Below are 27,924 nucleotides of genomic sequence, written 5' to 3'. Positions count from 1 at the left end.
GTTGAACAATCAATATAAAGTCACGTATGTGGTTTCCCTCTGATGTACTAGTCCTTAACATATATTATTCTATAATAGGCAAAGAATTTGGCTAGAAACTAGTTTCCAGCTAGTAAATTTTTGTCCCTCATATAAATCCCAGTAGATTCTATATTTGCACACTTCTCCAGTGCTCAGGTGTTCCTTATTCTGTTTTACCTTTTTGTGTTTCTTCTCCGCATAGGTGGAGTTTCTCCTAAGGCTGTATCACCAGGAAGTACTTTTTATCCTAGTACCTTCTTCCTGTGGGAGCAAACACTGGTTTTGGAATACAGGCCCCAGCACGCAGTTTGTAAGCTTAAAGTAGGTTTCAAGTAAGGAGAGACTTGGAGTTAACAGGAGAGCTAGACTGATTTGTCAGATACGGCTGATTAGTAGGAAATGGTTCCTTAGTGTTTGTATCCTGCCCTGTTGTGTGACTACGGTGTTCTGTGTGGTTAAGCAAGCCGCACAGAGAATGTCCTCTGCTTGGGGGTGACTGCCCAGACTGGGAAACCAGATTGTAAGGAATCTGCTTTTGCTTTGCCAAAGTGGATCAATGAAAGACATCACTGGCCCTTGGCACAGAAACGTTTCTGAATGTAAATTAGTGCAAGTGTGTTTTTCCAAGTTTGCAAAGGAATAGACTGGCATAATTATTTAGACAGAATCCGTTGCTTTGTCTTCAGTGACGAAATGGAGCTGCACTTGGTGAACTCCAACAGTGTCCCACTGCTTATTTTCTCTGTACTGGAACATGAGTCGTGTGGGATCTGGCAAATCTAAGTTGAAAGACCTTCTAGAGGAAAGCACAGATCAGCAGCTGCTTCACTGGAAATGGAACAACGTGTTTTTCTCCTTGGAAGAAGCAAACTCCTTGCTCGTAGGAGACAGAGGTCAGAGCCAGGAGTGTGCGTAAAGCAGCTCTCACCTCTTCCACAACCACTGCCCTTGTTTCTCGTGACCACGAATAGGGAGTTTCTCTGTCATCCTCTCCCCGCTGCAGCGCGGTTTCCTCGGTCACCTATGGAATGTGTGTTTGGAGCCCGTTGGGAAGAGATTTCCCTCCTGTGGCACTACCCCGCCGTGTACCTGGAAGGCACCGCCGGCCTGCGCGGAGCCGAAAGCAGCCGCCGGCGGGGCCGGGCGGCAGCCACCCAGTGCCCGGCTCTGCAGGGGGCGTCGCGGGCCGCGCTCCGCTGCCAAACGCCCTCCCGCCCCGAACGGGCCGGGGCGGGGCCGGGCGGCGGCGTGGGGTGCCCGGCCGGGGTCGAGGAAGTGGCCGTAGGAGGGACCTGCCGCGGCCGTCCATCGGCGATGTGAGGGAAGGGGAGCGGCCCCTTCCCCGCCAGCACCGGACCATGGCGGACCCCGGTAAGTGCCGCGGAGGGGGGAGAGGCGGAGTTCCTCCGTCCGGCCGCGCTGCGTGAGGTGGCCGGGAGCGGCGGGGCCGGGCGAGCGCTGCCCCCCGCTCTGCCCGCGGCCGCCCGCCCCCGGGAGCGAGCTGCCTGGCGCGTTGGTACCGGTAAGCGGGGACGCAGCGGAGCGCGACGCGCTGCCCGCAGCTCCCGTCCCGCCCGCTCCCGCCTGCGGGGCGGTGCTGCGGCGCGGCTCGGCTCCCCCCGGCGCTCCGCTGCCGGGGAGTTTACGGGAGCCCCGCAGTTCTTGGGAGCAGCGGTAGCTCCTTTGTTCGCAGCCAGGTTGCTGCGCTTCTTACCTTGCTTCACTTGGCGTGAGCTCTGGGCAGGTGCTGGCAGAGCTCTCCTGTGTCTCGAGTGCACGTCGGGTTGGCAGCTCAGCTAGCTCTGAGGGAGGGTGTTCTCTAGAGGAATCTATCCCTGCTCAGCCTTTGCCACCTAAGTGCAATTTCTGTGATGTTTTGTAGAGAAGTCAACGCTACCTAAATACTGCTTTGTCCTGCTCCGTTTGAATACTTCCTTTTTCGGGGTATGACTTGATGCCCCCTACCGTAGTGGCCATAAACTGACCTAGGTTGCTATCAGTGAAGGTGTTTCAGCTAGTGTATGTGCAGGTGAAACTGGTTAAATACGGCTACAAACTCCAAGGGTAGCGGGTGTTAGCCTAGATTGTGAAAGTCTTGCTAGGGCCCAGTTTGCAAGTTCCCCTCCCCGCAGGGAAGTGTACGTGTTTTATCTAAAAAAGGAAAAACGTGCCAGTCTCACGGTGTGAAGTAACGTTAGTGTTTCACTGACGCATGTCTCCTTGTGATGTAAAAATAAGCTGAACAGATGCCTCAAGAGACTTGTGGGCAAAACTGCTTTTCTCCTTATAAACAGAAGGTGATTTCACAGAGAGTCTTAAAAGTAGAACAACTTTAGGTTCACATATCATAATGCAAATCTCATGTTCCTATCGCTGAAGTTTGGTTTATAGAGCTTTCATCTGCTTTGAGCCTGCTATTTCCTCTTGCATGTTTGCAAAAGATTTTCTATTCCAATCAAAGTGAGAGGTTTCACTGTGAAGTTGTTAATTATTGCATGTGATCGCTATTACTTTGTTATGCATTCCAGCTAGACAAATAATGCATTCATTGCCTCATATATCACTTAAATGCATGCACTTTAGAGATTGAAATATAGAAGGTGCTGAGGACTTCTGTTAATGGCCCACCAGTAGCTTCTAACACGTGTTGGAAGTGTTCTCTTTTTTTAAGAACTGGATTACTGAGACACCTTGGGGTGCAATTGTTTGTCATAGGAAGTGGCTCCTTCTCTCAAGGATCGATATTTTGGACTGCTGTATTCCTGTCTTCTCTATACACAGGAATCCCAAGGCAAACTGACAACAGGTTACATAGTGCTCTTTCATTTAGTTGGAATTTGAGGTGGATTTGATCTAGCAGATGAAAATAGATTTGCTTGCCACTGCATATGATCATCTGAATTGGAGTAAAAGATTTTTCTGTCAGTTTTTTACCTAGTCTGTAGACAATGAGAAGTCATGGTCTACTTAGGAGAGGGATGTCAGAGGTGACAGAGAAAAGCTGTGTATTATTACAGGCCCTGAATTTGCTTTATGGGGACCCACGCTTACAATGAAAAACTACTTATGGTCTGTGAATTGAAAAAGGTCAAACCTTTTGGCTTGTAGAACGAAGTAATAGGTAATAACAGTTGATGACATCTGACTCAAGTCTGGAAAGTGTTAAGTGAGCAAGATGCAGTCTTACCCAGAGCTGATATGCCAGCTTCCTGCAGTATTCTTTAGCTGTTTCAGTGGTAATCAGAACTTTACAATGTGACCATAAACCATTTTCCCGTATCTGCTCTGAACTTAAAGATTGTCACCTTGCTTCTTGCAAACATGGACCAAAGATAAGATGGATTTGCTTCCTCCTTAGAGAGCAGGCTAGGAAAAGCTTTGTATCCTGTTTTGTCTCTGTGCTTTATAGCCTGTGGGCCTTGTGCCTCAGGTTTTTGGCACTTCCACAGTACCGGTTTTCATGCCATCAGCCTTTTATCATTGCTGTACAATGGAGTGTGCAACTAAGCACCCCAGCGGCAGTTACAGCTGGAAAGAAGTCCAAAGGTTATGTTTTGTCACTGCAGACTGTAGCAGAACTGCACCTGGATGTTTTTCTATGACATAAATAGTTATACATGCCCTGAAGTATTATTAATAGTGCTGACATTTTGTACACAGAGGCAGAGGTCGCTTTTATACCCTAAGTTTAGAAATGCAGAAATAAGGTATTATTAAAATTTAGACTAAGTTACACTTTAGGGTATGAAAGACTTTTGAAACGGGTGGCTGGCATAAATCTTTCTTCATCTTGCTATTGCATATACTGTTCATATCTTTCCTAATTGTATTGAAGGCTTCCTTGGGTTTGTTTTTCCAAAGCCAGCCTGTTGAACGCATTGTGTGTTTGCCTAGGGATTTCCTTATATGTGTAAAATCGGCAAAGTGTACAAGTGTGCTTCACAAGGTTGTTTTTGTAACTGCTGTGTCAAGATTTGTGTGAAAAACTCCCCAAAATACTCTGTAGTCCCCATTTGTTAGACCTTTCCCTAAGGACCAAGCAGTAACTCGTGCTGTAAAGTGAGATATTTGTTTAGACAAATAACAGCATGATCCAGGAAAGTGAGTCCAGTGTCATTCTCCTCTTAAAAGGGGATGTTGCAATTGAAACTATTTCTAGAATTTGGTTTTGTTTGAAGCAGTCCCATTGCTGACTTAAGCTTATTTAGCTCTTCAAGACCCCCCACTTCCAGTATTTTTGCATTGAACAAGTATTTTTGAACATAGAGAGTTTCCTTGGCTCTAAAAGTGGAGTCAGTAATTTTATTTCTCAGTTCTCCTTTTAAAAGCATTGTTCCTCAGTTTATCCTAAAGTGTAAAAGGAGTTGAGGTAAGAGAGCCTGAGGAGCTGGCACAACCCTGGTAAGGGGAATGGCGTGCCAGTGCTATCTAGGGAATCAGTATTTCTCCTCAACAGTGGTAGCAGTTCCTTCCTACTGGGTGCAGAGGCTACAGTGCTCTGGGTGGTGTTGTCTCTGGGGATATAAATGCTGGCAGGGAACTTGCAGAGAGTCTGTTGAGTTTGCATTTTGTACCTGCATATTGGAGAAGGGAGGCTGTGGAGATACTTAGTTCCCCCCTAGCGCAGTGCATGTTTAAAATCAGTGACGCTCCCGCTCTGTGTCCTCTCCCAGCACAGCAGCTTTCATTTCATTGCAGAAGAGGAGGAGGGCCTGTTTGCTACCAGGTTTAGTTGAGGGAGCTATGCTCTATTTAAAAATGCATGGTAGGATTAGGTGTTCATTTTACAGGATGTTAAAATGGCCTGGAGGCCACTGAGGCTTTTCCCCGGGTCCGGAGGTGAGTCTTCTACCAGAGGGAACCAGGGTGGTATTTCAGGAGCTCTGGGCACACCTCAGAGAGTCACTGCATCATCTCCCTGTCTGATGAGGTCAGACTCAGCTAGCTGTGCAGCAGTATGTGAGCTCTGTTCTCAGCAGGTAGTTTTGCTACACTTTCCCACTGTACTGTATGTAAATCAACACGTGGCACTGGAAGCAGAAGTCGCTGTTACTCCTCCCTTTCTAGAATAAGCCAACTGACCTCTTGGATTCTGCTTGGTTTTCCTGTTTTTGCTCATATGATTCTGTTGACTTTGTCAGGCGATGTTTAGCCAGGGATGGTATTTTGGTGATAGTGTTCTCACTACTGTGAAAGCCATCATCTTTTCAAATCAGTTGCACAGTCTTAGCTTCACAGTGCCAAGGCTTTGGGTCAGGTTTTCTGCTTTATGAGTTTGCTGAATCCCCTCCATTGAGAACAAGCCTCCACCTAGGGTTCAGGAGCTGTATTCAGCACAGAAACACGCAGCTGTCCTAGTGCATACCACTGAACTGCAGTGCCTGTGTTCTCCAGAGCTAGGGCATCATCCTTTCACTGCTAGAGACTTTCCATTTATGCAGGTAATAATGCTATATTGGTTGAACGCAGAGCACATCTCAACTCTTCACTTCTCTACTGTACCAGTTCTGCTCAGCTGCACTATAAAGTTGGTAACTGTATGGTTTAGAGCCAGGGTACTGTAGCCCAGACATCATTTCAGCCTTTGTTTCTTAATGAAAATTCTGGAGAAGGTGGCAGAATAGAGTCTTTGGAGGCTGTTCAAGTTTGGTCAAATTTTAATAAGATGATGCAAACCTGTCATCTTAAATTCTGGTAGATTCAGTCTCTGCAGATGCTCTTTGTGGCATGACAAATTTTAGGCATTGCTTTCTACTTTAATTAGAACAACGTGCCTTTGTTTGCTTGCTTCTGGATGGACATGGGTTGGAAATGTTGACACTTCTAAAGAATCAAGCTGGAATTAGAAGATGACAATTTGCTAATAAGATTTGAAAAGCTCAGCACTGAAATTTACTATGGGACCAGAGCTGTAATCCTCAGATTTGGGTAAACTTTTCAGAGGTTAACGAGAAACTTAGATTTAGACTTTTCCTTGAGATTGGTGGGACAGCACTGTAGCATGTCATACTGGTTCAATCTGCACGTGATCATCTTAGCAAGCTGGAAACAGTTTTAAAAGTTCTTCCATTCCAGAGCACAGAACTGCAGGGGTGCATAGGTAGGAGAGAATTGTGGAAGAAGTCCACTTTGGCAAGCTTGTTTTGGGCTGTGCTATGGCTGCCACTGTTGTACTAGTTCTTTCCCTCTCAAGGGAAGGAAGGTATGACGTTTCTGGCAGAAGGACTCTATCACAGGCCTGCCAAGTGTCTGAGGACTGAGCGATAGTATCGCTGTGCTGCTAGCACTGGGGCTGGTGTGCCCTTCAGCTGGACGCATACTTCAGAGGCAGGTTACTTTCTGCTGCAAGGGGAGCAAACGTCTAGCACCATGGAAGCCATAGTGACTTCCTGTGAGTATTGTGAGCCCTCAGTTAAAGAAAGGCCTTTCTTATTTTAGGTGTCTATTTCTTATTTTAGCGTGCGCTCTGCGTGAGCGTGTAGTGATCTGCTCTTGTGTTGTAGAGACCCTACAGCTGCCCAAAATTATTTCACTTCGTGTGAACTCTCCTCCTCAGGCTGCTTTGTTTTAGAGACTGGGTTTTTGTGGGTTTTTTTCTTATTGATATACTTTAAATCTCCACATGTGGTTTGTTTCGCTTGAAACTACATAGGAAATCTCCTTCATAGGAAGGTGTTTGAAAATGAAAAAGGTACTTAAACTTCAGTGGGGCAAATGCAAGTAGGAGTTTGACCACACTTAGTGGGTCAGCTGTGGGTCAGTTCTTGCTTTGCATTTAATCCTCCTCCCTGTGATCATCTTGCACCTGTACAGGAACCCCAGGAGGATATGATGTGCTGATTGTGTATGCGAGTGACGCCACTGAATGGTGTCAGTACCTCCAGAACCTCTTCCTCTTCACTCGGCATGTTCGAAAGCATCGGATTCTGAGCTACCGACTGGAAGGCGACTCTGCGATCTCCTACCAGGAGCTGGACCTGTTCAGCAGAAGTCGGAGCATCATCCTTTTGCTATCTGCTGAGCTGGTGCAGAACTTCTACCTCCCTCACGTCCTGCAGAGTCTTCAGGAAGCTTTATGGCCCCCCCACAAAGTAGTCAAGCTGTTCTGCGGTGTTACGGACTCTGATGACTATTTGACCTTTTTCAAGGACTGGTCTCAGTGGCAGGAGCTCACAAATGAGGACGAGCCTGATGCTTACCTTGCGGCGGTCAAGAAGGCAATTTCAGAAGGTAAGATAGCGACTGTGGAGTTGCGCTTCCCCGGTCAGGGGCTGGAGGAGGGAAATGCGTGATACTGTTATTTTTACACTGGTGGCGTGTTTTACTGAAATAGAAAACTAAAGTGGATTGCACAACCCTTGCAAACTAGGAAGTTTTGCAAGCCGATTTTTCTGTGCCTGGTCAGTTGGCCCCTAATTTGGGAGAGATCATCAGTGACTCACAATTTCTGCTTGGAGTTTTTCTTAGGTGCCTGGTTATGGATACAAATCAAAAATAAAAGCTGAGTATCTTTAAAGTTCTGTCCATAAATATTGTGCACTCCAGTTTATCAACCCCAATTGATGAAAAAATATCTTTTCCTTCAGACTTAAGCTTCTGTCATGCCAGAACCAAAGTAAAGTTGTTGAATATATATCCTCTAGCACTGGGCCTTAAGTCAGGAGATACAGCCATATTTGCAGCAGCTCAGCTTGTTACCTATGGATGGAATGGCAGATATTAATTGGGGAATTGCATGGATGGCCTTAAAAATAACCCAACCAGCCTGAAAATGATCACCTTGTAACAAGCACAGAGGACTTGCTAGTACAGAAGTATTAACAGCTGTAAACTACAGAAGCCCAATGTGCTGAATTTTAATTGACTCTGAACTTTCCTAAACTCCAGAAGAGAGTGTGGTACTCCTTTCTTGTAGTTACTCTTGAAACGAAGGTGGAGAGCTCCTGGAGTCTTGCTGCTCAGGACGTTTTTGTGACATTGCCATACTCAGGCTTATAGTGTTGTTTGTCAGCTTCAGCGGGATTGGAGTCCTGTGGTTACATCTTGCATTAAAATTTATTTGTATTTAGTGGCATAAGTGAGTCAATGAAGTCTTTCAGTGTGTCTGATGTGTGCATGAAGGTGCTTTATGCCAGGATAACGTCACAATAAAAATAAATTTCGAAAATCAAGATCTTGGCCAAAACAGGCCACCTAAAAAAGATGGCAAGGATTGTGCTGAAGATGGCATTCTCAGGTAACTGGGTCATGACAGGTGTTTCCTATTAGCTTTTAAAAACCTGCATAAACTAAAGTTTGCATATCCTTTTGAAAGACCCCTAACATATCTTAGTTTCCCAGTAGATAACCTAGGACTAGTCTGGCTCCTTTTTTTTTTAGCATGGAAGAGGACAGAAACAGTGGCTGAGCCTCTGTGCTCTGAAAAATAAAACTGAACAGAGATTAAATTAGCTTTTCTGACACTTTCTGACAGAAGTAAAAGTTTAGTTTCTGTTTTCCTCTAAATTTGGGTCTAGAGCTTGGCATTAACATTTTATTTTCAACATGCTATTCAAAGTTAGGGGGTCTAAACAACACCTCCCTGGATTACTAGTGTTAATGATTTTACTTAACATGTACAAGGACTGTCAAGAATTGTTTTAGGTTGGAGTAGAAGTAATTTCTAGTGTAGCTGAAGAGTATGTGAGCGTACAAAGGGATCTTGTTCTTGAAATCTCTTCCTAGAGCCAGCTCTTGCTGGTTTCTTCTGGCTTCTTGGGTTCTAAGTGCACAAAGCACATGATGGGGCAGACAAAAGACTAGCTTCTTGGGCTGTGGGTGGAGTGGGAAATGGGAGAGTCTTTGTCCTCCATTAATTAGATGGACTGGTTGTAGTGGGAGGTTTCACGTAACCAAGTGGATCCCTACTATTGAGAGGCTTTCACCCATCTTGCTTAGTTTGGCTGCATTAAAAATCAAAGGGAATTTGAGGTGAAGGGAAGGGGATGGCTGTGGGCGTGTATCAGCAAGAAACCTCTCTGTATCATCACAGAATCATAGGGGTTGGAAGGGACCCCGAGAGATCATTGGGTCCAACCCCCCTGCCAAAGCAGCTCCCTAGCTCATATCACACAGACAGGCGTCCAGACGGGTCTTGAATATCTGCAGAGAAGGAGACTCCACCACTTCCCTGGGCAGCCTGTCCCAGTGTTTCCCTCACTGTGGAAAAGTTCTTCTGCATGTTGGTGCGGAACTTCCTGTGCTCCAACGTGCAGCCATTGCCCCTTGTCCTGTCTTCACAAACAACTGAAAAGATGCTGGCTGTTCCCTTTGTGTCCTGCACTTGAGATATTTATAAACATTATTAAGATCCCCTCTCAGTCGTCTTTTCTCCAGGCTGAACAGCCCAAATCCATTCAGCCTTTCCTTGAAGGCAAGGTGCTCCAGGCTCTTAATCATCTTTGTAGTCCTCCCCTGGACTCTCTCGAGGAGATTCCTGTTTTTTTTATATCAGGGAGCCCAGAACTGGACACAATACTCCAGGTAGGGCCTGATCAGGGTGGAGTAGAGAGGCGGGATCGCATCCTTTGACCTGCTGGCCACAATAATTTGCTTTTCTCTATAGAGAGAAGCTGTGTTTGTCAAAGGGAAGAACCCAAAATCTGATTTTTTGTGTTGGGAAAGTGTATCTGTTCACAGGTGTGCACTGAATGCAGAGTCTTGTTATCTAAAGAGCAGCTTTCACTCTCTGATGTTGAAAGTAGTCAATGAATTATATTAAGTTGACCAGACTCCCTTCACTTCAAGTGGTTTCATGGCAAAAGTATTTGTATGAATGTATCAGATCCTACTGCTGGGTGGGAAAAAATGACTAGGTGACCTCTTCCATTGTGTGATTCTACAGACCAAGTTTTGTGAGTGACCTCAAATGCAAATGTTCTGATAGTTCCTCTGAAGACAACCCCAGGTGTACATAGTTCCCTTTTTTTGTGAAACTGTGAAAACTTTCTTCTTGGTTGGTAATACAAAAAATAGCATCTGCCTTATAGTTTGGTTGCAGCCAATCCCAGCATGAGTGACTTAGAGTGTTTGTGAGAGCAGACCTCTCCCATAGAGAAACACAGCCTGTGTTCTGCTACTTACTAGGATTTTAAATGAAGGCTTTGAAATCAGGAGCTCTTAGAAGGTCTCAGTTAAGTACATTCTCTACAGCAGACTGAACTTTTCCTGAGTCTGGCAACCCTCAATTCCTACAGTGCTTATCTGGGAAAGTTCATGACCATGTTTGTAATGGTCTGGGTGTATTCCTCTGGGAAGTACTTCTAACAGCAGTGTCAGCACACATTGAAAAGCTAAGCCTGATGCAACATGACCGAGGTTCAGCTTCCTACTAGCTGAATCCTGAGCTAGTGGAGCATATGATGCAGGACGTGGAGAGGGCAAAATGCCTTTCCAGAGCCTGCACACTTGCCCTGCTCAGGCTGTTGCTTCTAGCGGAGCTGTTAGGCTGTGGTTTGTTTAGTGCATCATGGGAACATGACACCCCCAGACATCACAAGCTGAAAGCTATTTTAATTTTTATTAGTTTAGTATGAATTCAGAAGTGAGGAAGCACTCATCTAGCCTTGTTGAGAGCTGTGTGCTGACATTGACTCTTGCTATCTTGTAGATGGGGCATTTTTACTTCTGTGGCTTCTCAATCCTGGCAAACTCCAGTGGGCATGAAGGTTTCTGTTTGCAGGCACTCCTGTTATCTGTGGGGAGGTTTTTCAGGCTATGCAATAACTGTGCTAAGGGCATGGAAATGCCCAGGACAGCAGAGTACAAGCCAGCTGAGGTCTGGCAGTCACCAGCCAGGGTGCAGTGACCAGCCTGCTACTGAGCCCTCTTGTCTAGTTTCTGATACCACACCATGCAGGGCAGTTGGGAGTCTGTGTTGGAGTCAGTGACCTTTATCTTCCTCTTGTGTTCTCAAAGCTCAGCGGACATCTGTTTGGTACTGTTCATGTTTCAACTTCTCCAGTCTATTTCAGCCTCTACCTATGTTGTCTTGAAAAATTTCAAATTTCCAAAGTTGATGTTTCCAAAGCATTTACTAATTAATCACTGGCTTTGAACTTTCTGTACCCTAGCGAACTCTTGCAGAGGAAAACTTAGGGAAGTTGATGTGTGCCTGCCTGAGATGGGTAAGGTCATAACTGAATGTAGCAGCAGCTGAGAACCCTGCTGTTGGAGGGTGAGTGCAGCCTTGGCTGAGCAGAGGTCTCATGGAATGAAATGGATACAAAAGAAAGGAAGATCAGTACCAGCAAATTTCTTGCAAAATAGGAGTGTGTGTAAGGAAGCATATGGTAAATATGGAGGACAGCGGGCAGGTAGAAGGAAGATGATTTTGCTGGAGCCCTGTAGATGAGGAAGAGCTGTAATGCTGCCCTACCTAGTGTGGGACTGATTGAGAGATGCCAGAGACCAGGGCAATGAGCTTTAGTTGAGAGACACATAACAGAAATGGCATAAGTTGTTATTCTCCCTCTTGTACATGTCAAGGTATTTAATTAACATCATGGCTTTCTTCCGTTGCACTGATGAAAACACAAATGCAACCTCAGTGCAAAGCACAGAAACATTCTGGTTGGAAAGGACCTCATGAGATCTTTAGTCTAACCTCCCTGCTGAAGCATGAATAGATAAAGCAGGATGCTCGAGACCATATCCAGGTTTTGAATGTCTCTGCATGTGGAGGCTTAACATCTTTGAGAAACCTGTTTTAATGTTTGACCACTGTGAGTAACAAAATGTGTTCCTGTGTTCAGATGAAATTTCATGTATTTCAGTTTGTATCCACTGTCTCTTTTCCTGTCAGTGGGCACTACAGGGAAGAGTCTGGCTCATTCTTTTTCATTCCCTCCCATCAGGCAAAGATTGATAAGGTTCCCCCGAGTTGCCTTTTCTTCAGGCTGAAGAGTTCCAGCTGTAAAGATAAGGTTACCTTGAAATAGGCTACTCAGAGTTTGAGGTCAGGTTGGACAGATGTGCAAGATGTTCTCAAGTGTGTCTCAGCCCAGGGGGGTGAAGTGGCAGTATGTGGGAGATTACCTTCAGCCTGACACTTCTGTAATGCTTTGACTGCTAATGTGCTCCCATTTAGGTCTAGAGCCCTAAATTCACAATGAATTCTTAAGTTTGTCAGGAGCTGCTCCCCTCCTCCTGTGGGGCTTAATGATAAGTTATTTCTTCAGTGGTGATACATACATTCCTATTTGTTATGCACCTTGAGATTTATGCCAAAAGGCAGGTTTTTCCTGGAGTAGGTCATTGGGCAATAGTCTTTTTGTGGAAGGGTGTCAGAGTTTGTTCACTTGATTGCTCAGACAAGCTCCATGTTAGGCCTTTATGCACTTAGAATCTTCTGCCTTACGTGTAACTATTTCAGGACACAACCACAGTGAAATGCAGTGTTATCTGGTATGTTACCCTTATACTTGAGATGTCCTGAGGAATGACAAAGCAAATACCATGACCTAGAATAATGGTCTGTGGCTTTTGTGGATACATTTGAACACTCTTTCCTTTCTTTCCTCCCCTTTAAAATGTTATCTCACAATTGAATACTTTCACGGGCAACTTTTCACTAGAAACCACAAAAGCCACCGCACAGTAACAGAGCTGCACACTTTAGAATAGGACAGTGGTGATCTTATCTCAGGTGCCTACTACAACAATTCATTGAGGTGAGGATGCTTTCTGTTGTACAGTGGAATTAGTGACTATTCCCCTGACAGTAGCAGCTACTGAATCTGTTGTACTCTCTCAGTTTCTGGCAGATAGCACATCACTTGGGACTTCTCTGTCAGTCTAACACTGAGACTTCCAGGTGAGACAGGAGTGAAGGTGATGCTATAAACTGGGATCTGCAACTTCCCTCTCCACAGGTCCATCTACGAGAGGGAGTGCTGCAGTGTGATCTGCAGTGCCTGAAGAGTTTGCTGTTGTGTTTGTTGTGGTTTAGCCCCATTCAACAGCTGAGCACCACAGGGCTGCTTGCTCACTCTTCTCCCCCTCATTGGAATGGGGAGGAAAATTGGAAGACAAAGGTAAAACTTGTCGGTTGGGATCATGACAGTTTATTGGGACAGCAAAAGAAGAGGAAAATAACAGCAGTACTTACATAAAGTGGGTCATGAACAACGCAATTTGCTCACCCAGTGACATGACCCCAACCACACACTTGGCTCATCTGGGAGCTACTGTTCTCCCTGACTAGCACCTTTTTATGCTGAGCATAAATACCCCTTTGGCTAGTTTGGGTAACCTGTCCCAGCTGTCTGTCCCAGCTTCTTGTGAAAATTAACTTCTCGTGAAAATTACCTTTATCCTAGGTAAAACCAGTGCACATGGTGGAGGCAGAACAAGACCTGAATGCTGTAGCAGCTGTTCCCTGCCTTGCTTGTTAAATGTCATCAAGCATGACCATTGGGGAACATTGGGTCCAGAAAGGAATTCTGCTAGGAAGAGACATGGCATGGCTAAGTACTTCATGGGAAAGTTGTGCAACCCCCTTAAAGTATCTTTACTTACCTAGATGAGAACCTAGCAGTGTATTTTTCTCACCAGGTGATTTCTTCAAGCCCTTATTACTGTGGTCCCTTGTCCTCACAGTGCTCCTAAAGAGTTTCCAGCCCCGTGTGTGCAATTGTCATTCTCTCCAAGCTCCCCTTTGGCCCTTAGGAGTTTCTGGAAACAGCAGATGGGATGTGGATGCCTGTGCCAAGTTTGTGATCTCTGCTTGCATCTTCAGAGTCTGTTTGGATACCAGGGGTACAGCAGAGGGGAGCAAGCTGGAGGTAGGAAGGGACAGGAATTGATGTACGGAAATAAAAGGACAGAGAAATGTGAAGCTAGGGTCCTTTTGGTGTTTACTTCTGGCTCTCAGTGCTCTGTGGAGGGATCTGTTCTGGGTAATGCTAGCTGAGACTTACATACAACATTTATTTCTGCCAGCTTATTGGAGTGGTCTTGAAGATATGAGGTACAATGCTTATCTGCTGTGCTACTCGCAGTCTTCCCTCTCTTGCTCTCTTGCTCCTTTTTTTTTTCTAATCTTTGAAGAGGCAAAATTAAGTGAATTCTTAACTGTGTTTTTCTCTGTTGTATTGTGTTGAAATAGAAGATTTGCTTCTTTGGCCCTGCTCTTTGAAGAGGAACGGGTAAGTTATTAGTCAGCCCTCTGGGTGCAGTGAGAATCTGCTTCATTATATGGGAGTTCTGCAGTCTGGCTGGTTCTCACTGCCTGTCAAGGAGAGGAAACTGTGACACCCTTGCACAGGAGTTAAGGTTGAGAGAACATACTGGTAGCGTGCCCTTCTCTGCAGACACTAGTATGGTTATAAATGACTGATTTCAGAGCCGCTTAAAGCAGTGAGAGAAACTATAACTAACCCCCCAAGTGATACTGAGAGAAATGCATGAATGTCCTTATCCATCTGCAGCAAACGGGTTTGAGCATTTAAAATAGTCTTCCCAGCTGCAGGATGGATGCAAGACCTTTGTTGTGCTCTTGGAGAGTTGTTTTGCTTCTAGGGTTGCATTTTGTAGGATTGTCATGACTGTTTGTTATTGCCACAGACAACTTTGGTGTGTGTTTCAAAAGTGACTTGAGAATAACAGTGGATCTTGAGTTTCTCAGAGGGAAACTTCATACAGCTTTTCGAAGTAAAATGGCCTTGTATCTATTGAAGCCACTTGGCAGACCACACCTTCAGTCAAACAGTGATCTCCTGTGATGTTTCCAAAGCAGCAACCCAGCTTGCTCGGGTGGAATTTCAACTTTGTGGGCTTTTATGTGCATAGTCTTTTCTGTCATGCAAGTGTTACGCATTGTGCTTAAATAGCAGGAGGGAAATACTGCAAGCAGAGAGATAGTTAATCAGCAAGTTGGATGTTCGTGTTTCTTGCATGTGTTTGCTCAAGAAGACTTCTATCAGTGACAGATGTAATGTGATTCTTGGCACCCTTAAAAATCATCAGCCACGCATAAGTTTTTTCAGTATGAGTTGTCTCCTGGCACAGGGGGTTGAACTATTCCACCAAATCTTGAGATTTTGGTCATGTGTACAGTGTCTGTTGTCTGGGTGGCCAGAACCCTGTATGTTCCACAGAAGCTATTCCCCACCTCTGTCCTGTTCCCATGCACCCCAGCTACTACTTTAGGTTTGTACACTTAATCCTGTCACAAATTGATCACTAGGCCTGTGAGACCCTCAGGCTAACTGAGAGCTCGAAGAATGAAAATGAGTTGGCTTGCAGCTTTCTGAATGATAAATAGCCAGGTGTGCTTTTAGCTTGAGGTGGGCATAGCATGGTGTATGTTTGCTTGGACCTTGGTGAAAGCACTGGAAGCGAAATAGGCTTTGCATTTGTAGCGCGCTCTAGACGTAGTCAGGTGAAGTATGTTATCTCTGTGTTTTAAGGGGGACTACATTTCACCCCTGGGCTGCTACCATCTTTTCAGTAGGTATGGGGGGAAATGTATAAATGTTCTCTTCACCCTGAAGTTCAGGGGCTGGCAGTTTAGTTTCCACCCCCGTTGTCAGCTGCTGAAGCAGAGATCCTGGTCCTGCGTCTTGCTGACGCAGCCAAACATGTGCTCTTTTCCACTTGTTCTGCTGCGTGGGCCATGGTGAAAATAAAGACAAGAAGGGGAAACAGGAAGGGGAAAGAGGGCTGTGATGGATTTAGTTGCATTTTAAACTGGTATAAGTCTTTCTGTTGTGAACATCTGCCCCCAGATGAAGGCAATGAGTTAAAAAATCTTTTTTTCAGCTCATTAGGCTCACTAAGCCAGGGTAACAAACACTCCAGTGAGGTGTGTGTTTGAGCTGAATCAGACTTTTCTGAAGAAGTGGCAATGCTGTAGGGGCCGTGTTGGTACTTGTGCTTTATTAAGTAATGGAAAAAGACATTTCCTTTCCACGTCTATGCAGGCTCATCTGATGTGGTTTTTAAGAGCAGAATTTGGAACAATCTCTGAATGATATTTTGAAGGGTCTGTATTTGGGGAATGTCTGTCTATTACTAGGGTTGGAGGAAAGCCTGTGCTGGATTCAGAGTGTGTGTTTTCCCTGAGGTCTTGCAAAATGCAGCTATAAGAGTCACTGTTACCTCAGGTACATCAGGATCTTGACATTACAGGTCCTGCTCTCAGCTGAAGGTTGCTAGTGAATAAACAGAAGCTGTAAGTTTGAATGAGTTTTTTTGCAGGACACAATTTTCTCTGTAATCTGTGCCAGGGTTACTGAGTATTGTCTTGTCATCCTCAGAAATTGTTGAGCTTCTGTGACATTTCCCTCTGCTTAGATCTTTGTGTATGGTGTCTTCATACAACCTGCAGTATGATGAATCAAGAGAGTACTTTCCTGGGCTACTTGAAGAAGAGGGGCTGCAGACCAGCAATCACAAACTGAACTGTAGGAGCCCATCCAGGCAGAGGAGGCTGAGGAATGTAGCTGGGGCAAATGATGTGTGTAGGCAGTTTCCCGGCTGTTACCTATGTGGCACTGTATCCATTACAAGAATTCCAGGGTCAATCCAGTTCCCCTTTCCGTCTCTTGCTAATGAAGGAAGGACTTCCTACTAGGGATTCCTCCTACTCGTGCTTCTGCACATAGGAAGTGACGTGAGGTGTGATGGTTATATATGCAGCATTGTATATGTGTTGGTCTGGTCACAGTTGCTTCGCAACTGACTTCACCTCCTCAGTCCTGTTTCTCATCTGACATTAATAATGAGTACCAGGAATAATAAAAAGTTATCCGAGCCCAAGCAGCTAACTGGAAGTTACTGGTGACATTTGTCCCTAAACTGAAATATTCTCAGAGAAGGTATGTTTGATCCTCTGTGGTACCTTCCTGTTCTCTGCCAATTGCCCGTCTGCTTGAGGTTTTTATTTCACCACTGTTTTCTAGCATCTGGTATTTTTTCTTCTCTTTCTTTTCTGTGTCCTGTCCAGTCTTGTGGTTTTACAGGCTTTCTTTTCTTAACCTCACTGCTCTGAGCTACGTGCTGAGTTTCCTGTTTCTGGAACCCAAGTGTGGTATTTATTGACCGCTTTTTCATCTCTACCTTCCAGTATTTACAGGAGTGACATGGAGCTGCCTTTGGCATTGTAAACAGCTTTTGGTGACTCATCTTTCTCCAAATTCTTTTCGTTTCAAAGATAAAATTAAAAAATAACTTGGGAGGAGTCTTTGGGAACACTGAGTCAAGAAAAGTGAACAGTCTCTAGTTATAAAATATAACAAAGGAAGGCTGTTGCTTGGAGTTTGGATGAGATATAATTCCTTTATAGAGGAACTGTGGAGTAATGTATGGTTTTAAGTATTAAAGATATATATTGTCCTAGTATGTTATAAATATAAATGAAACTTACCTTCTCACAGTTTGCTGAAACACTGGTTCCACTCTCAGCAGATCTCTTAATAAACCAGTTGTGTTATTCGTAAGGATGCAGCTTGCCTAAGAGATGCACAAACACGTGTGTACTCTGCTTTATAGGAAAATATAGCTTTTTTCTCCAATGGACGAGGAGATTGAGTTTACCATAAATTCTGGCTTTGTGGGACAAATGAAGTGTGACTACTTTCTTCGTAGAACTGAAAATCTGTATTTTAGGTGCTATGCTTGTAGGTGAGGGGCTGGGATGACACGTTTGGAGAGAAGGGGGAGATGCCACAAACTGTGTTTGTTGCGTATGGGCAGTTTTACAAAGTCTTATATTTTCCTGTGGTTTTTCTTCTGATCTGTTGCTTTTCTTCTGACCTGCGGCTTTTCTGCATGCTGCTTCTCTCCACTGTTGAAAGGGGAAATGTTGCTACAGTATAACCCAGCTTTGAAGGCTTATCAGGAGATGTTTTACTGCTGAGGGGTGTGTCTCCTGGGTAAAGCGGGGTCTCTGAGGTTAGCTTTCTCTGACTACTTTGTCAGTATTCTGCCAGCTTCTTGAAAATACAGCTGGAGCCGTCTCGGAGACTTAACGTCCTTCCTTCTCCTTAGAAAAGGAGGCTGGCCAGTTGCAAGCTTCAGGTTATAGCAAGAGTTCTTTTGAGGGCCTTCCCTCTTGCGGGGAGTGTACTGAAATGAAAGTCCCAGGCCTCATGAAAGGTAATTGTCTTGACTGGTGAGCTGCTCAATGAAAGGGGTGGAAAGCGTTCTCAGATGCCAGCGAGGGGGGAGCCTGCACCTGCAGAACCTGTAGGGACAAGCTGTTGCCCAGTTGTGCCACTTGCGTTAATATGTGGATGACAGTGGTCTGGACAGGCTGCTGACTCCTCCTGAGCATTCACGTGTCCTGTGGTGTAAGGGCTGACTTCTGAGAAGCCACAACGGTTGGCTCCATGCTGATAGCCAGCCAGCTTAGCCAGGAGGAAATGGATGACTGAGCAAGCTGTGTGAACTGTATGGCCAGAGGTCAAAATAACTGGCTGCTTCGTATTAATTTCTAAAGCTGCTAAGTGGCCCATGAAGCACGTGCCTGTGCCTGCGTTTTCCCCGGGCTTTTCCCAGGGTGAGTTTCAGCAGGGCAGCAGTGCAGGAAGCCCCGGAGGGTGGGTGAGAAGAGGGTGGTGCGGACGCTGCTCTCAGCTACGGAACTTCCTGGAGAGGGGCATGTTCTTCAAGGGGAAATGTGGTTGAGTTTCTTGGACCGCATCTCCTCCCCTTGCTGTTATTCTCACGCAAGTGTGGCCTGAGGCAGTTCTCATTTAAAGGGGAGCAGAAAGGCCCTCCAGTCAAGACAGAGCTCTTGGTAACCAGGAGCTGTTGACAGTCTACCGCAGCTGCTCATGGAGAAGTTCAATTCAGGTATTCACTTAACTTTCTGATGAGTCTGTTGCTCTCCTCAGTGATGGCTTCTCTAGCTGGATTTTCATTACAGTGATACCGTTTCTGAATCTGTATATGCAAGTGGATTGTCATTACTCAAGTATCTTAGTAGGTAGGAAAATCTGATCTAACAACATCCCATTAGAGCAAGGATATTATCAGATGTAGTGGGATGTTTTCCTGTTCCCATGCTTGCATGTTCGCAGGTCAGTAGCACGTGACTGGAACTTGCGTGATGACCACAGCATCACATCACTGCTTATGTGGGAAGTTGGTAATTTGCAATTTCAGAATTTTCTGAATGAAGAAACACAAATAATTGGTACTCAAAACTCCTGATTGCCTGTTCTGTCAGCTGTTTATCTGATTACTGATTAACATTGCTTGCTGCTTCCCGTATTACCTAACTCTGTTCTTAAATATGACCTCCAGGCAGTCAACTCTGTTACAAGAATGCGGAAGTGCCAGACAGTATAAGGCAATGCCATAACTTTTTAAAAGTTATTCTTTATCTCCTATTTTATTTCAGGTATCAAATAACACCAGTAGAGAGATTGGCAGGCTTGTTCTGTTCTTGCTTGCATCTCATTCTTGCTTACTGTAGATGTTGTAGCTGAAATCCACAGCATTAGGTTTCATCTTTCTTTGAAGTGGACCATGTGTTGGGCAAGTGAGGTACGAATTACCACACTAATGGTTTCATATTGGGGTGGGGATGATGCCGTTAGTATCAGGATGCTGGCAAGTATCAGCTTGTGTATGTGTTGCAGGAAAATTAATGCTTTGCTGTACTTTGGTCATCTTTGGTTTCCTTACCTGCGGTGAGGTTTGTCTGATTTACTCATAGTGGATATAACCAACAGAGATTGCAGAGGCACTATTACAGTAACATTTGCCTCTTCTCCTCTTCCCCAAAAAAGGTGTTTATTTGCTATGCCTGATGTGGTAGCTATCATGTAAGGGACGGGTGTGGGACCAGTGATTTATTTTTTCTGTGCAGCTGGGCAGCCTGGCACTCCAAGTTGGGAGCAGTCCACCTCTCCGTAAAAGGAGTTCTCAAAACTGGGGTTTGACTTTTCCAGCTGGTGACATGGACAGTATCAATTAAAATACTGACTTAAGGATATTAAACCCTCAGTCCTTTTTCTGTAATTCTTAATACCACTGTCTGAAAATCCAAGACTATATTCAGTACATACACTTGTGTCAAAGTAGTTTCTTCCTGCAGGTTTGCGTTGCTGCAGTATTAAAATCCATTTGCTAAATTGCATGTACTGTTCTAGGCTTGTTTAAGAAGTGTTGCTGGTGATGCCTTACTTGAACTTTACAGAGCTGCAGATTTTTGGCTCTAGTCTTTCTACAGCAAACATTAAAGTGGCAATCTACTTGTACTCATGTGAGTAGGCCTACTTGCCATGTGGAGTGATTCACATACTTGAAAGTTAAGCATATGTGCACCACTATTTGTGACAAAAAAATTCAGCTGAATGATTTGCTAAAATTTTTTGTCTTAACCTGTCTTCTGATAGCAAAGTTGCATTGTTACAATTCATAAAATTCCATTTAAATGTATATAAATTATAAACTAATAATAAAAAGGTGCATGGCAAACAGTTTAAAATATCTGAAGTCCTTGGTAATAATAATAAAGAAATTAAATTTAAATTCCTGACTGACTTCTAGCTTCATTGTTTGAAACTAGTAGGACACAAACTCCTAATAGAAGCCTGTTTTAATAACTTTGGTGTGCTCAGTTTGTGGAAACTTGATGTACTCAGAGGTTGGGGGATTCTGAGTAAAACCTGTGGTATTGGCAGCTTTGCTGCATGGGTGATACAGGTTAGTGCAGTTGCTCGCTTAGGTCTTTCTCATCAGGACTAAGCATTCTAAACAGAACATTTCTTACTAATGTAAACCCAAAATCTGATATTTTATCTAGTAAATAACTTGTACTGCTTTTTACAGATGTGTTTCAAGAATTCATGCTAGTCTTCTAACAAGGGGGAGTCAGTGACTTTCACCCCATGTTTTGGGAGATGGGGGGAAAAATGTGTGAACCGTGAATCAAGAGGTAGAAAGTAGTTAAGAAAGTGCTTTCTACTAAGCAGACACAAAATTGACTGTTTTTTCCTTTCTCCGGTTGAGAAAAGTATTTCCCAGCAGGGGTAGGAGAACTGTAATCTATTTTAAATCTTGTTAGTTTTTTGCAGCCAGTGATAATCAATTCAGTTTGTTTGCTCTTCCATCAATATCCATGCTGTTACTGGGAAAAACATTGTTTTGTACACACAGATTGTAGGGTTATGAGTGTTTACTTCTACTCCTGGGTCTGTTTGGGTAGAGTACTGTTATTTTTCAATGCAAAGACTCTGATATTTTTCAGTTTCACTCACATACATACAGGTGCTTATCATTCTTGCTCGGAACAGGATCCCTTCAGACTACTGCCTCATGTTGTATTTTGTGGACACAATAATGAACTTGGGACTTGGAGCGAGCAACATAAGTGGGATCCAGAAAACTAAAGATGCTGATGACACGAATTAAAAAGTTGGCTTTCACTTACTTTAGGAGTGGAAGACTAAAGGCTGCTGCTCATCCTACAATCCTACATCTGAGCACAGCTGGAATCAGATGAGTCCAGTTGTGGCTGATCATTCTTCTATTAGACATTGACATACTAATTTTCCTATCTAACGTGAGAAGGGACTGTCCATCTCAGCAACGAGTGGTGGTGGTGTTTGTTTCGTAAGCAAGTTCAGTGCTACCCCAGCACTTTTGTGTCTTTGTGAATGTACCCCAGCAATCCCCTTAAGGGGGGGAAAAAAAAAAAGAGGAAGCTCTGCAGTTTCTCTTTCTTTAACTAGATCCCTTTTTCTGAGCCTTACTTTGAGAAGAATAGCAAGTTCCGCCCCCCCCACCTCCCTGGCTGTTGCTCAGGATGGATGTATATGGTACACGTTTTCAGCAAAGGGGAGTGATGTAACAGGACTCTGTATGCTTTATTTTAGACTCGGGCTGTGACTCTGTGACTGATACAGAAACTGAAGACGAGAGAAACACGGTTTTCTCCCACAGACTTGCCATGAGTGAAGAACATGGATCACGCAAGAGCACTGGGGACCATCCGGTGGTGCAGCCTGACCGCATACGGTGTGGGGTACTGTATGTCCACTTCTTGGGCTCTCTTCTTACTGTGGGCTGTTGCAGCCAATTATGTTGGTCTGTAATGGACAGCTTTACAGGCCTGGGAATCAGTCCCTAGTTCCTTTTTGTTCTACCTTCCCTCTCAGCCCCCTGTCCTCAGTGTCTCTGTTTCAAGAGCTTGGTTCCTTAGGGCCAGAAATAGCTTGGTAGCATGCAGTGCCCAGTGTTGCCTAGGCTGCAGTGTCACTTGTTGACAGATAACTTATTCACAGTCTTGACTTTGTATCTTCCATTCTGGTGAGATTAGGAGTGGCAAATGGAGTATGGTGATAGTAATGAACCAATTAACTCCGTAGCCTGGTTGCAGTTTAATATGACAATTCTGGTGCGTGTCTTGGACATGACTCTGAAGAGCTTGGATCTTGGGTTCCTGTCTGAAAACCAGTATTTCTTAGGAGAACATCCCCTCAGATGGAAGAAGTCTGTGTTCATTCATTTGTTTCTGTTTAGATTTGGGCTGTGCTGCTTGAGGGAAGAGACTGATAGAGTTGAAATTAAATAATTTTATAAACCTAGCTTTAATCAGTTTATGAACCTAGCTGACAAATCTGAATTTTTGTCAGCTTTAATGCATGTATCTATGTTAGTGCATGCTGTAACAGAAGCCACCTGCCCAGTTAGTCCATGACTGGAATTACAGATGATAATTTATGTGTTAGTTACAATGACAATAAAAGCCTGAGAAAAGGGACTTAGCAGAGTAAGTGTTCCTATATTGTGAACCTGCATGTTGTAATGCCTTTTCTCTTAGGTGCAGACAACGGTGTATATTATCATGAAATGTAAACTAGATGGCGAAGTGAGAACTGAAGTTGAATTCTCTCCAGAGAATGCCTCATCTGTGCGTGTGCTGGCTGAGGTGGAGAATGAATACACAATCTCCGTGGAGGCTCCAAGTAAGCTGGGCTGAGAATTTTCATCAGCTCCTACCCCAACTGTTTCCTTTTTGTCTCAACCTGCCTGTCCTGAAAAGTGTCAGGAGGATAAGGGTAAAGCTTGCAACCACAGGAAAATTTGAGGCCAGGAAATCTTGAACTTGCATTCTCATCTGTGATCCTTTTGTGGTGGGGAACTGAGATAGACTGCTGCTTGGGGGTTCTGTTTTCCCCTCTGCAGTGGCAGGGCTACAGTGTGGAAACACCTTACTCGGAGTTCTGAGAGCAGATTGCAGCTTACAAAACACTTTGAACTTAACTATGTGTTATAACTACCACCACATTAGCATTGGCAGGGCACCAAGAAAAGGTAAGTGCCAGTAAATAATTGCATGACTATAACAGCATGTGCTTAATGTGTTATGATCTCTTGGTGATCAGAGCTGAAACTATCCTGGCTTGCCTTAATATGTTCTATCACTCCAGATACTTGCATTTGCAAAAGTAAAAGGTTGTCTGAACTTTAGGTTCACTGAACTTTAGGGGGAAGATTTTGGAACCTTACAGATCGGTAGTAGTTTCCCGGCATGAATTTATTTAATCTGCTTTGCTCTGTCCTCTTGAAGAGTCATTATGGCACTCTGAGACTAGAGACTAATAGTCATTATAGCAACTTCGGTAAAATCAGAGAGGTGGATTGATTTAAAGGTGACCTCAGCTGCATAAAAATGTTCAACTTGATCTATCTTAAGTCAAGATTTGTAATTTACACATGAACCTGGAAACTAACTTGCACTTTGAATTATAAACATGACCTTCACACTGATGGAATGTGTAAGTATTTAAGCTGTGCAGTTTCTAACAGTAAAAGAAATAAAGTTTTAATTTCTTTTGCATACTACTATAACAATTCCATAATTTCCTGAGTTAACAGCCAAGCATGTGTACAGGGAAAGATTATTTTCAGTGGGATTCAAAATATTTGTGTTTCAAAGAGAAAATTTAGACTCAGGAATGCACACTGAACAGAAGATCAAGAAGCTTCTAAGGTACATGTAGGAAGTTAATTCTGTGCATAGGTCAAGTTGCAGAGCTGAAATTCTTTTCAGTTGATTTTGTTCACTAGTGATGCTGATGACTTGCAGAATCCCTAGTGACTTTTACTATTTCTCTTCCCTTCTTCCTCAGATCTCATACCTTAGGGCATGTTTTGGAGACTTCTCCAGAGAAAGCAGAGAGGTGTGCAGCTTTCCAGTTTGAGGTGGTGTGTTATTAGCAGCAGTGGTCCAGACTACTAGTGCTAGCAGGGGACCTAGCAGGTCACATGTTTTGTGCATTGATATGACTATGAAGAAGGTGGTTCCAAAGTACTTTACTACCTAGTGTTCAGACCAACACCATCTCCTTTATTTTTCATGACTCTTCATGAATTCAATACAACAGAAGCTGTTTTGGTATTCAGCTGCCAGTATCTCCAAACTCCTTCTGTCCTTAGAGTATTTGATGCAGACTCATTCCCGTTGTTTGTTCTTAACAGTGTTTTCTTTTCCTTCTTTTCAAAGATTTAACCTCTGGGACAGTGCCTCTGCAGATATATTCAGGGGACTTGATGGTGGGAGAAACCAGCATCACCTATCACACCGACATGGAGGAGATCAGCAGTCTGCTGAGCAATGCAGCCAACCCGGTACAGTTCATGTGCCAGGTAATGACTCGAGCATTTGGAAAACAGCTTTTCAGAGGCTAGACAAGTGGACATAAACAAAAGTCCTTGCCATGAAGTAGCTCTTCTGAACTGAAGAAATGCAAGGTTATTTAAGGATTTTCACATAACCTTAACATCCCCTTTTAGTGAAAACATGGGTGCTTTTCCTGTCTCTGGAGCAAACAGCTGGCTGAGGTGACTCAGGCTATCCAACTAGCAAAAAAACACCATCAGCTAAGCAGTCAATCAACACTCAAATTTAGACCTTGATGACTTGAAAAAACTGGAATGACAGAACTTGATATAACAGAAAGTACCATAAAAAAATAAATTGTTTAGAAATTGGTACCTAAGGGTTCTTGGAAAAGATGTCAGAATGTAGCGAAGTTTCACACTAAGTGACTGAAGTGGAGTAACATAAAATGATTTGGTTATTCTTAGTGCTTATTTCTTTAAAGACACTCCTCTGTTCTCTCATTACCTTTTGCACAGCTGGGTTACCAGAATCCTACTAGAGGGGTTAAGCTTGCACAAGCAAGTTCTCCAAATGTGTTGTCTGTGCTGCTTGCATGTCCCTGATCAGCCATGTAGCAGCAGCCTACGGAGTAGCATTAGTAGTCACCAGCATGCGTGAGACAGGGGAGACTGCTGTTCTCTTTCTTCTTGGTTCAGGTTGACTGGGCTGTGCCTCTACTTGGGGAACAGGTATGCTTCTCAGTCTTTGCCTAAGAACCAGTCCAAAAGCCAAACCAGGAGTGTACACCAGACCAATTAAAATTGGTTGAGTTCATACTTAGAACAGGAGCAACGCTTCATTGGAACAGTTTCAGAAGTGAGATTATACCCATCAAGGAAGTAGGAAGTAACAGTTTTCTGTGCTTTCAGTTACGTGGTGACTTTCTCATTGCACTCTGCCTTCTTGTGGAGTGTACAGTTCTCATCTGCACAGGTAATGATACTGTGTTTCTGGACCAGGAAGCTGTTCATGTTCTTTGCTTGACCTGAACGTTGCTACTTTGAGTGTTCATGCCTACTGTTTTCTGATGTATGCTAAATCACAGAATCACAGAATCACAGAATCTTAGGGGTTGGAAGGGACCTCAAGAGATCATCGGGTCCAACCCCCCTGCCAAAGCAGGCTCCCTATCTCATATTACACAGATAGGCATCCAGACGAGACTTGAATATCTCCAGAGAAGGAGACTCAACCACCTCCCTGGGCAGCCTATTCCACTGCTCCGTCACCCTCACTGTGAAAAAGTTCTTCCGCATGTTGGTGCGGAACTTCCTATGCTCCAGCTTACAGCCATTGCCCCTAGTCCTGTCCCCACAGACCACTGAAAAGGGGCTGGCCAAATCCCCCTGCGTCCCAAGTCTAAGATATTTATAAACACTAATTAGGTCTCCCCTAAGCCTTCTTTTCTCCAGGCTGAACAGACCCAGCTTACTCAGCCTTTCCTCATATGGGAGATGTTCCAGGCCCTTAATCATCTTCGTGGCCCTTCTCTGGACTCTCTCCAGGAGATCCCTGTCTTTTTTATACCATGGAGCCCAGAACTGGACACAGTACTCCAGGTGGGGCCTGACCAACGCAGAGTAGAGGGGGAGGATCACTTCCTTCGACCTGCTGGACATACTCTTCCTGATGCATCCCAGGACCCCATTGGCTCTCTTCGCCACCAGTGCGCACTGCTGGCTCATAGCCAACCTGTCATCAACCAGGACCCCCAGGTCCTTCTCCACAGAGCTCCTTTCCAGCAGGTCATCCCCCAGCCTGTACTGATACAGTAAAGAAACACCTTATGAATCTCATATTAACTGAATCTGCAGACTCCCCCAAACAAAATCACTTTCCATTTATCTTTAGGCCTTTAAAATCGTACCATATAGCATAGAAGCACTTGACAAACTGTTGACTGAATCACTGAAGAAGAACATTCCTGCCAGTGGCTTACACCTTTTTGGAATCAACCAGCTGGAAGAAGAAGATATGACAACAAGTAAGTTAAACAGGTTTTCAGTCTTGTTATAAACTTCCTCTGGATCAGCTGTTCTACTTTAGAGCACCACAGTGCATGGTACCTGCTCAGGCTGTCTCAGCCAGGAAGCTAAATCTCTGATGATGTCTGTAGAAGGGAGATTGGCATTTGGATTGGTTGACCCTTTTCTTTAATTGCATCAGCCTTACTTCCTTATGGTGTGACAGATGCAGCTATATAGACAGCTTCAAACACAACCGAAGTGAAGTGATGATGCTCCACATCATATTTTTCTTGATTCCCTGCCCCCCAGTGGTATTTTTCCCCACCCCAGTCCTTTTCCTCCGACCCCATGACTCTCCTCTAAGGCGTACAGTTGGATTGGTGTGGCACCATGACATGGTTGCCTTAAAGTACATGGATGCTACTGGAATGATGCAAACCTGTGATCCTACATACATTAAGCTATGACCTTGCCAGATTCCTCACTAAAGGTCATAGTACTCGAGCCTGGAGCCAGTTAATTTATGCAGGGTTAACTCCTTTTTGAAATGGTATATATACTTTCCAGGGCTTTCACGTCTACTGTGGTCTGTGTGTTTGCTAGGAATTCTGTTTCTTACTTACTGGCTCTGTTGCTGCTAGTGAGAAACTTAGATGCTAACAGACTCCTTTTCTCACAGATCAGAGGGATGAGGAATTGCCAACACTGCTTCACTTTTCTGCAAGATACGGGCTGAAGAACCTCACTGCCTTGCTGCTTACATGCCCTGGAGCACTGCAGGCCTACAGTGTAGCCAACAAATACGGCCACTACCCAAACACCATAGCAGAAAAGCATGGCTTTAAGGACCTCCGCCAGTTCATTGATGAATATGTGGTAAGAGGAAGCAGCAGTCCTGCATTGTCTCACAGCAGGTGTGGGCAGTGGCACCAAGCTTGGTACCTGGTGTTGTGGGAGCAGGAGAGAAGGGGTAACAAAGGGCTCAGTGTGCTGTGGTAGGGTGTAGGTGGCAGATAACCAGCCATGCCGAAAGCTTCCTGGCTGTAGGGTTGAGTATATCTCTGGAGCCAGGGAAGTTCTTGGGGCTTTTGCACAGAGCTAATAAAATGGAAGCAGAGACTGCCATACTGCCATTCCTTGTCATCCATCCATCTAACAAAATTTCTGCAGGAATGTGGTTGGTGCCTGGTATCCTTTTCTAACCTCTGGCCTTGGCAAAACTACAGATCCTTCATCCCACTTGCTTTAGGGAGTAAAATGGGAACAGAATGGAAA

The 27,924-nt window shown here is 44.4% G+C and overlaps 1 protein-coding gene across 1 annotated transcript in view; it reads left to right on the top strand.

The window, feature by feature from the left end:
* Positions 1-1,049: 1,049 nt before the first annotated feature.
* The window catches only part of PIK3AP1 (phosphoinositide-3-kinase adaptor protein 1), a gene marked incomplete at its 5' end in the record, with an annotated part of 45,061 nt that continues 18,186 nt past the window's right edge, over positions 1,050-27,924 (top strand). The window contains 7 exons of the mRNA XM_084264609.1: positions 1,050-1,392; positions 6,835-7,251; positions 21,891-22,039; positions 22,838-22,982; positions 24,524-24,666; positions 26,534-26,666; positions 27,329-27,525. Coding sequence (XP_084120735.1) covers positions 1,050-1,392; positions 6,835-7,251; positions 21,891-22,039; positions 22,838-22,982; positions 24,524-24,666; positions 26,534-26,666; positions 27,329-27,525 — 1,527 coding nt within the window. The remainder of the gene's footprint in view (positions 1,393-6,834; positions 7,252-21,890; positions 22,040-22,837; positions 22,983-24,523; positions 24,667-26,533; positions 26,667-27,328; positions 27,526-27,924) is intronic.

This window comes from Gallinula chloropus, assembly GCF_964237585.1.
Source record: "Gallinula chloropus genome assembly, chromosome: 5".
Classification (NCBI taxonomy): domain Eukaryota; kingdom Metazoa; phylum Chordata; class Aves; order Gruiformes; family Rallidae; genus Gallinula; species Gallinula chloropus.
This window is presented reverse-complemented; position numbering and strand designations above follow the sequence as displayed.